Below are 10,194 nucleotides of genomic sequence, written 5' to 3'. Positions count from 1 at the left end.
CTGAAAACTCAATCTTTCCTGGGTATTAAGTGTGCCTTGAGTCAAGCATGTAAATTCAGCTCCTAAATGAGCATGTATGTCTCTATCAGTGGCAATGTGGGTGTATGCAAACCACAACAAGGTATTAAAAGATGAGACCAGGAACTGGAAGAAAAAAAATACAGGACAGTGAAGCAGAGAAGCAGGACAGATGACACAGAGCTGTCAGCCTTCTAGCTTTCTGACCTAAGTGTCTTGTGAGCAGTTAAAATGCAGTTGTGTGCTTCCCTGCCAGGGCCCTATCCTGTGGGTTCTTTTACTGGAGCTGTGCTGGCTAAGGGGCTGGTGGTAACCTGAGTATTTCTGTGCTGCACTGGCTCTCCTCTACACTGCCAGCTCAGCCCCACTTCATTCCACTTTGGGTGCATGAGCAGACACACTCACCACTTGGGGCATGTCCTGAAGCCCTTCCTATGTCTGGCTCCACTGTGGTCAGCAGCATCCATCGCATGGCCAAAAGCCACACAGAAATGCTAATGTGCTGTGCTTGGGGAAAGTAAAACCCTGTGTCTTTGACATTGAAGGATGAAGGAAAAGCATAATAAGGCAGGAATAGCCAACGACAGGACAAGGGGCAATAGGTGGAAGTTGAGGCATAGGAAGTTCCATGTAAACATGAGGAAGAATTTTTTCACTGTGTGGGTGACAGAACACTGGAACAGGCTGTGCAGAGGGGTTGCAGAGTCTCTCTGGAGATATTCAAGATTTGCCTGGATGTGTTCCAGTGTTGTCTGCTCTCATCAGACCCATTTGGAGTACTGTGTGCAGTTCTGGAGCCCCCAACACAAGAAGGACATCAAACTGTTAGAGCCAGTCCAGAGGAGGGCCACCAAGATGCTCAGAGAGCTGCAGCAGCTCTGCTATGAGGACAGGCTGAGAGAGTTGGGGCTCTGCAGCTTGCAGAGGAGAAGGCTTCCAGGAGACCTTACAGTGGCCTTCCAATATCTGAAGGGGACTTACAGGAAGGCTGGGGGGAGGCTACTGACAGGGTCTTGTAATGACAGGACAAGGGGGAATGGGTTTGAACTTGAAGAGGGGAGATTTAACCTAGATGTTAGGAAGAAGTTCTTTACAGTGAGGGTGGTGAAACAGTGGCACAGGTTGCGGATGCTCCCTCCCTGGACATGTCCAAGGCCAGGATGGATGAGGCCTTGAGTGACCTGTTCTAGTGGGAGGTGTCCCTGCCTGTGGCAGGGGATTTGAACTGGATGATCCTTGAGGTCAAAGAATCAAATAGGTTGCAAGAGGTCTCCAAGTTCATCCAGTCCAACCCAGCCCCATCCAATCAACTGGACCACTTTACTAAGTGCTCCATCCAGTCTTATTTTGAACACCTCCAGAAATGGTAACTGGATGATCCTTGAGGTCTCTTCCAACCTAAAGCATTCTATGATTCTATCCTGCTCTCCAGGGGGGTTAGATCAGATGATCTTTCAAGGTCCCTTTCAGCTCTTTACGTTCTGGGAGTTTGTGAAAAGCAGCCCTTGGAAATGTGTCCAGCAGGAAACAGAGGCAGCAATAGTCCCTGGGGCATCTCAGCTCTGAGGGAAATATTTTTAACTAAGAAAAACAGACTTCAACTGAGTCTGAACACATTTTAGTTGCTGGAAGTCCCTGTTAATGAGAGGCAGAATGGAGTTTTGTCCCCCAGAATGCAAAACTTCAGTTTCATTTTCCACATGCAATTCAGTTAGTTGTTGTTCAGTAGCTAACTTATGTTGTGCTATCTCAATTCTGCAGAGCAAATGCTGTTACAAAACCAACCTCTGAATAGGAGAGGATAAGTCAATACTGTTTCTGGATGCAAACTGATGCCACAGCCAAGACACGTTCGTGCTGAAGCTCTGGCAAGATGTACTGTGGTAGCTAGAAATCCTGAACCTGAAGACCTCAAAAGCAGCCTTTGCTCATGTGCAGGGGCTAAATGGTTACCTGCTTTACTGATATGGATTTCCATGGCTTTTTGATGTCTTACCACAGCCAAGCATCTTGCCCATGTTAATGGTATAAAAGAGAAAGGTGGAAAAGGTGGGAAAAAAAAAAGGGGTGTGGAGGGCAGGAGTCCAAGACCACTTTTACTGTGATAGAATCAAACTGATTTCTTACAGTGTTAGTGAGGTTGAAGTAGTAAGTCAATTACTTTTATTTTTAATATTTATGTTACTATGCCAGCTAAGCATAGAATCATAGAATCAGCCAGGTTGGAGGAGACCTCCAAGATCACCCAGTCCAACCTAGCACCCAGCCCTAGACAATCAACCAGACCATGGCACTAAGTGCCCCAGCCAGGCTTTGAATCATAGAATCATAGAATCAACCAGCTTGGAAGAGACCTCCAAGATCATCCAGTCCAACCTAGCACCCAGCCCTAGACAATCAACCAGACCATGGCACAAAGTGCCTCAGTCAGGCTTTGCTTCAACACCTCCAGGCACAGCAACTGCACCACCTCCCTGGGCAGCCCATTCCAATGCCAATCACTCTCTCTGCCAACAACTTCCTCCTAACATCCAGCCTAGACCTCCCCTGGCACAACTTGAGACAATAGAATCAACTTGAAACAACAGAATCTGTGTGTGTTCACTGTAAATAAGTTTGGGGGCCATTATCTTTATATGCTTAATAAACTATTTAATCATTTTTATATTGGCCTCATTACAATTCACTTCTAACCCAGATTCAAACCCCTCCTTAATACCTGAAAGAAGCAAAGCAGAAAACAGGAACACTTTTGCAGGACAGAGAAATATATTATGGAGAGAGACAATGTTCTTTGAGAATTGAACACATATTTGTTTTAGTAAAGATATGCATTCATAGAATCATACAATCACAGAATCAGCCAGGTTGGAAGAGACCTCCAGGATCATCCAGTCCAACCTAGCACCCAGCCCTGGCCAATCGACCAGACCATGGCACTAAGTGCCTCAGCCAGGCTTTTCCATTCTCTTCTTTCCCTAGGAATACCTTTCCCATTAATGTTTTAGAACTTTAAAAACACTCTCTTTTTCTCTTTTCCCTCCCCTCTCCCCCCAGAAAAAACAAACAAAAAAGATGGGCAATAGGAGCCTTGTTATTTAATGTTAGCTTCTCCCAAGCTCATGGCATCACTAAGAGCTCCTTGCTTCCTGGTAACCTCCTTCTACTCCCCACCCTTCTCTGAATTTGAAAACTCCCTGCCCTCTGGCTGCTTCCTCACCAGCACTGTGACAGGACACAGAGGTATGAGCTGAGACCTAGAACACCACATGTGCTGCACCCAGGCAGGTAAAAATGGCTAGCTGGTAGTGTACAAATGTGTCTGTACAGCTTCTCATAGAATCATGGAATCAACCAGGTTGGAATCATAGAATCACAGGATCAACCAGGTTGGAAAAGACCTCCAAGATCATCCAGGCCAACCTAGCACCCAGCCCTAGCCAGTCAACCAGACCATGGCACTAAGTGCCTCAGCCAGGCTTGGCTTCAACACCTCCAGGGATGGCAACTCCACCACCTCCCTGGGCAGCCCATTCCAATGCCAATCACTCTGCCAGGAACTTCCTCCTAACATCCACCCTAGACCTCCCCTGGCACAACTTGAGACTGTGTCCCCTTGTTCTGTTGCTGCTTGCCTGGCAGAAGAGACCAACCCCACATGGCTACAGCCTCCCTTCAGGGAGTTGCAGACAGCAATGAGCTCTGCCCTGAGCCTCCTCTTCTGCAGGCTGCACACCCCCAGCTCCCTCAGCCTCTCCTCACAGGGCTGTGCTCCAGGCCCCTCACCAGCTTCGTCACCCTCCTCTGAACACCTTCCAGCACCTCAACATCTCTCTTGAATTGAGGAGCCCAGAACTGGACACAGCACTCAAGGTGTGGCCTGACCAGTGCTGAGCACAGGGGCAGAATAACCTCCCTTGTCCTACTGGCCACACTGTTCCTGATCCAGCCCAGGATGCCACTGGCTCTGCTGCCCACCTGGGTACACTGCTGGCTCATGTTCAGCTACTATCTACCAGCACCCCCAGGTCCCTCTCTGCCTGGCTGCTCTCAGCCACTCTGTCCCCAGCCTGTAGTGCTGCTTGGGGTTGTTGTGGCCAAAGTGCAGAACTCTGCACTTGGCCTTGTTCAGTCTCATGCCATTGGCCTCTGCCCACCCATCCAGCCTGCCGAGGTCCCTCTGTAGATGATGACTGGTGGAGCCCCAGGGACTGGTCATGAAAGAGGTGCTGCGTGCACATGAAATAGGAGACACGGAGGACATGGCATCCTTGATTTTGGCCCCTGTTTGTACAGTAGGCTGAATGGGCTATGAACCCAGGCTTCTGGTCAACCTTGAAACCTTAACGTATCCCTACAAGGACCTTTCTCATTACTCATTTGCATACTTCATTTGATGGGAAAGGAACAATTATTCAGTTTTCAGAGGTACTTGTCATTTTTGGTTCAGCAGCTGTTGGATGTAAGGTAGCTCACTATTTAAGCCAACAAAAAGCAATTGGAAGTCCTTTTATTTCACTCTCTTTTCTAACTTTATTCTGATCCACCCTTTGGGGTCATTTATTTCTCACATTAGTATTTTTTTCTCATCTGGGGATTAGGTAGTTTTTGTGAAACATCTAAAGGAAAAGACCAAGAAAACTCTCTCATTTTTTGGCTAACAATGTTTGTTCTGCTAATATCTGAGTAGAAAACCAACTTAATACCTGGGGAAAAGTAGGGGACATCCTCAGGGGACTTTATCTGCTGTTCTGCTTGTTTGAACTTTTCAGGGGAGATGGTTTAAATCTCAAGGATAGATTTTTGATTCATATTGCTGTTTTTTTTTGATAGAAGACTATCAAGATACAGTTATTACCAAGAAAAATGAATGTATGAGACTAATACAATGAGGGATACTTTCTTTAGTCTCTGGTCTCCTTTATATTTTCTTCATTCTGTGACCTAGCTCTTCCCCTTCCCTTCCCTTCCCTTCCCTTCCCTTCCCTTCCCTTCCCTTCCCTTCCCTTCCCTTCCCTTCCCTTCCCTTCCCTTCCCTTCCCTTCCCTTCCCTTCCCTTCCCTTCCCTTCCCTTCCCTTCCCTTCCCTTCCCTTCCCTTCCCTTCCCTTCCCTTCCCTTCCCTTCCCTTCCCTTCCCTTCCCTTTTTCCTTTCTTTCTCTCCTTCCTTATTTTTTTCACTTCCTATCTTTATTCTCTTTCTTTCTCATATTATTTTAGATGGCACAGTACTAAATTGAGATTTTTTTTCCCTTCAGATCTTATCATCCCCAAACAGATTTCTGTCTCATTCCATGTTTGTTTGTTTAAACATTGTCTCTTGGCATTGTAGCAGCTCAGGACAGCTTTCCACATACTGCCATTCGGTTCCCACAAGAGTTAACTCCCAGGCTTCAGCTGGATGACATGCCAGTTACTGAGTGATGCCATTTGAAGCACAGTCTCAGATGATGAGCTGTGGGCCCTTTATTTGGCATGCCTAAGACATCTGGAGCAATGGGAGGACTGCATATTTCTTTTTGAGAGAGTCAGAGATACTATTTGCTCCCTCTCACACCAAGTGCAAATGGTCACAGAAGGTAGCCTTCAGCTTCTTCAAAGAAGTTCTTCAACAGCTTCAGGGAAGTCTGGACAAATCATGGATGTATCTGGAAGAAGAGGATCCTTTCCATTCTCATCTCTGACGGCACTCATGTGGGAATGACCTTAGTAAGTCCATCACTTTTTCCTCTTTAACTCTCCAAAAAGAAACTCTCCACTTCTACAGAGATATGAATCAAGAACTTTCTTGATGCTTTTCATACTTTCAATAATGTTTACATACTTGAGACTTTTAATTCTTTTTTTCCCTTTCATGCTTAACTCCTGAAGCAGACAGCTTCTCCTCTTCTCCTGTGGAGCTTTACTACACTCCCAGCAGAACAGCATTTGAGCACCTTCCCTGTTCTGCTTTTGCATGACCTGCTTTTGGGAGGCTTGCCACTCATTCTGGTCAATGCATTGACTTGTTGCATTCACACTCACTTCTCCACAACATTTCCAGCTATGTTGTTTGTTCTCTCTAACTGCTTTTTAGACAGTGGCAAGGTCAATGTGCAGGTGGGATCATCATTCACATTTTTGTGCAGGTTTAAATGTCAGCAAGTCTAGAGACTTCCCAGCCTAGTTACTGAATGCTCTTCTGAAGAGTGTGATATCCTATCTTAAGAAGTTGGTTTGAACCCAGGAAGCCCAAAGCTCATGAAAGAAATGTTACCACTGGGATGAACAGCTCTGTTTAAATAATCATTGCAAAAGTTGTCCCACCAAACCTTCTTGACATTGCATTTAGTGCTCTTAATTACTTGGGGGTGTAAGTGAATTCTTAATGAACAAGGCTGCTTACATGGCTGAACCAAGTCAGCAGGGCAAGCTTACTGTCAACAGCTAGTCCCTGTTACTATCAGTAAACCAGTAAGGGTCCTGAATGTGACACTCTGTGCTAGTTTGAGCCTAGCTAGAATGTTTTGGTGAGAAGAATTAGATGACAGGCTGTGGAAAGGAAACAATGATGATGTCTGCTGCACTCATAGGCTTGCTGAGATGGATAAGAACAAGAACACAACTATAGATAACAGAGTCGCTCTCTGTCCTTTGTGGGCTGCACTTCTCTCTCTAACCTAACTTTCTATCTGTGTGACTAATCCATCTGCTTCCTAACCCCCCTGGCTGACCCTCCAAGCTACCTTGAGCATATGGCAAAGTCTTGGGTAAGGTAGAGGGGTGGGAGGAAGGTGGAAAGGTGGTTGGGAGCCCCTTCTGGGGACTCTGGTTTCTGGGAGGGCTGCTGTGTTTCTGCATTACTTTTTAAACTTGTATATTTCTGTTTATAACTGGATATGTTGTAAATACCTGCTTGTATATTGTGCTAAGCTGTAAATATAAAGCTTCATTCAATTTCCAGAGCCACTGAATCTAGTCTGGGTGATTTTCCCAAGTGTGGGAGGGCAGGTAACACCCAAACCATCACACTCTGTATCATCACTGGGGCAGCCTGAAAGGAAACAGGGAAGGCGGCATGAAATATTCATATGAAAATCAGATGAAGCCAATGCTGCTAATTCCCTGTTAGAAAACAAGAGGAGACAAGCAAAAGGAGAACTTATTTCAGAACTCAGCAAAACAACAGTTAAAACCATTCTAAGAGTGGCAGCGAACCTGAACAAGTACTTCTTGTGATGTGTTGGACTTGTAATGTTTGCAGGATATTGGCAGTTGTGCTAAGTTTTCAGAGTCTGTAAATATGGTTAAATTATGTTATGCTATGATAAATGACACTTGAAGATGGTAAACAATGACTCTCTCAAAATAGCTGCATTTGCCCTTCCCTCCATCTCTGTGCTTGGAGGGAATAAAATGCTGAGTAACTTACATATTATTTTTGCTCATTTGATTAAAGCCCTTCCTGGAAAAGTGACGTGGGTATAACTTTTTTTCTTTAATCCCAACCCAATACACAAACCAACTAAAACCCAAGAAACTTGTAAGCCAAATTCATTTGAAATACCAATGTTCAATTTAAAATGAATGTCAGAACCTTTAATGGAAGTTGAGCAGACCTAGCTGGGAACAATCTAGGGCTCTAGATGGGGCACTTAGTGCCATGGTCTAATTAATTGGACAGGGCTGGGTGCTAGGTTGGACTGGATGAGCTTGGAGGTCTCTTCCAACCTGGCTGATTCTGTGATTCTGTGACCACTGTCTCATGAAACTTAGCAATATGCAGGAGACATTGGTTGTTCCAGGAGCTCTTAGAGAGTTATCTCTTTAGCTGTGGTTTAGTACTCGTATGTAGAACCCCCCAGAGAAGAAACCTCAGAATTTCTGCTAGCATAACTGGCTTAGCAATCTTTAACACTGCCACAAGCAGTTCCAGCTGAGTTTCACCTAGCATCAGTATATAAAAGATGTTTTTTCTTTTGCTAAGGCTTTCAGATATGATCAGAAATGGAGGGTCAAAAAAAAAAAAAAGAAACAGAAATAAAAGGGGGAGGGTAAAGAGCACACAATGCTCACAGTATATTTTTATACATATTTACAGAAGGAAGAGCTGTGCTATCCAAACTTGAGCTTTCCTCATGGATGAGTCAAACATAACGTTTCATCCCAGCGAAGGCACAGAGAACATCTCAATGCACAGAAACATTTCTACACAGGAAAGGGTCTGGGAGATATTGACCCCACTTTGGGTAATTATGATCATCTCCTTCCTGGGTTTTTGTGAAAATGGAATTGTCCTCTGGTGCCTCTGCTTCCAGATCAAAAGAAACCCATTCACTGCGTACATCACACACCTGTCCATTGCTGATATCTCCTTACTGCTTTGCACGTTCATTCTGTCCATTGAGTACATTGCTGGTGTTGGACTTGCATATGGTTTTTACTATTACACAACCATCACACTATCTATTGTCTTCCTTCTGGGATATAATACTGGTCTCTATCTCCTGACAGCCATCAGTATTGAGAGATGTCTGTCTATTGTTTACCCCATCTGGTACCGATGCCACCGGTCACGACACCAATCCGCAACTGTGTGCGCAATATTGTGGACTCTCTCTTTTCTGATGACAGTAGCTGAATACTTTACATGCAAAGACGATTCAATGAAGGAACAATTTGATGGTGGCAAACATTGCCAAGCACTGCTCATCTTCACATGGATCCTGACTTTCATGATCTTCATTCCTCTAATGATTCTGTCCAGCCTGATACTGGTTATCAGGATTCGCCGTAACTCTCTGAGGCCTCATTCATCAAAGCTCTACATCATTATTGTGGCCACAGTCATTGTCTTCCTCATCTTTGCCATGCCTATGAGGCTGTTGTACCTTCTGAATTACCACCACTGGTCATCTTTGCTCAGCCAACAGAATCACGTCACCATTGTTCTCTCCACAATTAACAGCAGCATCAACCCCCTCGTCTACTTCTTTGTAGGAAGCAGCAAGAAGAAGAGGTTCAAGGAGAGCCTCAAAGTGGTTCTTAGTAGAGCACTCACTGATGGGTTGCGGCCGAGAAGCCAGGAAGTTGGCATGAGTTTGGATATAGCTGAAACAATTTTCTAAAGCTTAGGAGGGAAGATCTAGGAACAAATAATTGGACTTAGACAATTTACTAAACCACTGTAAAAAGAAAAGCATTTTCCCACCATACACTGTAGAAAGCAGAGGTGAAATAGTACTGTGGTGGCTGAGCAATGGAAAAAGATTGACTAGAATAAAGATAACTTCTATCTGTGTTTCCTTAATTGCTCAAACACATGCTACATGCTGATGTGACTACTGTGATACCGCAGTGGAAAAGAGACAGGCCATCAGAGAATACAAGAAAAGGACACAGAAATATGTTATAAATAGTGTGACATTTATACAAGCACTGAGCACCCATAAATGCTACTGAAGTCACCAGGGCCTGTGTGTATTCATGTTTTGAAAAGTCAAAGCCACTGAACACAGGATTCACATTGCAAACTGGGATGTAGTTTCAACTCTCTCCAGCTTAAGTGCTCAAAAAAAGTTGCTCCCTGGGAATAAGAAGGAAAAAATCCATATATAAGTCCCTATACATATCCCAAAATATATGGTGTAGCTTGGATCTTGCAAGACATTTAGGGAAATATTAAATGGTCAAGTACCTCTGTGGTTAAAGAACTAATCCAGAGCCTGTTTTAAAAGTATATATTAAATGGTCAAGTACCTGTGTGGTATAAGAACTAACCCAGAGCCTGTTTTAAAAGTATATATTAAATGGTCAAGTACCTGTGTGGTTAAAGAACTAACCCAGAGCCTGTTTTAAAAGCATATATTAAATGGTCAAGTACCTGTGTGGTTAAAGAACTAACCCAGAGCCTGTTTTCAAAGTATATATTAAATGGCCAAGTACCTGTGTGGTTAAAGAACTAACCCAGAGCCTGTTTTAAAAGCATATATTAAATGGTCAAGTACCTGTGTGGTTAAAGAACTAGCCCAGAGCCTGTTTTCAAAGTATATATTAAATGGTCAAGTACCTGTGTGGTTAAAGAACTTACACAGAGCCTGTTTTCAAAGTATATATTAAATGGCTAAGTACCTCTGTGGTTAAAGAACTAACCCAGAGCCTGTTTTCAAAGTATATATTAAATGGTCAAGTACCTGTGT

The 10,194-nt window shown here is 44.2% G+C and overlaps 1 protein-coding gene across 1 annotated transcript; it reads left to right on the top strand.

Annotated features, from left to right (window-relative positions):
• Nucleotides 1-8,133: 8,133 nt before the first annotated feature.
• Nucleotides 8,134-9,123, top strand: MAS1 (MAS1 proto-oncogene, G protein-coupled receptor). Its single transcript, XM_064158197.1, has one exon. The coding sequence runs from the start codon at nucleotides 8,134-8,136 to the stop codon at nucleotides 9,121-9,123; it is 990 nt and encodes a 329-aa protein (XP_064014267.1).
• Nucleotides 9,124-10,194: the final 1,071 nt, after the last annotated feature.

The sequence above is a fragment of the Pogoniulus pusillus genome, chromosome 18, assembly GCF_015220805.1.
Source record: "Pogoniulus pusillus isolate bPogPus1 chromosome 18, bPogPus1.pri, whole genome shotgun sequence".
NCBI lineage: Eukaryota > Metazoa > Chordata > Aves > Piciformes > Lybiidae > Pogoniulus > Pogoniulus pusillus.
This window is presented reverse-complemented; position numbering and strand designations above follow the sequence as displayed.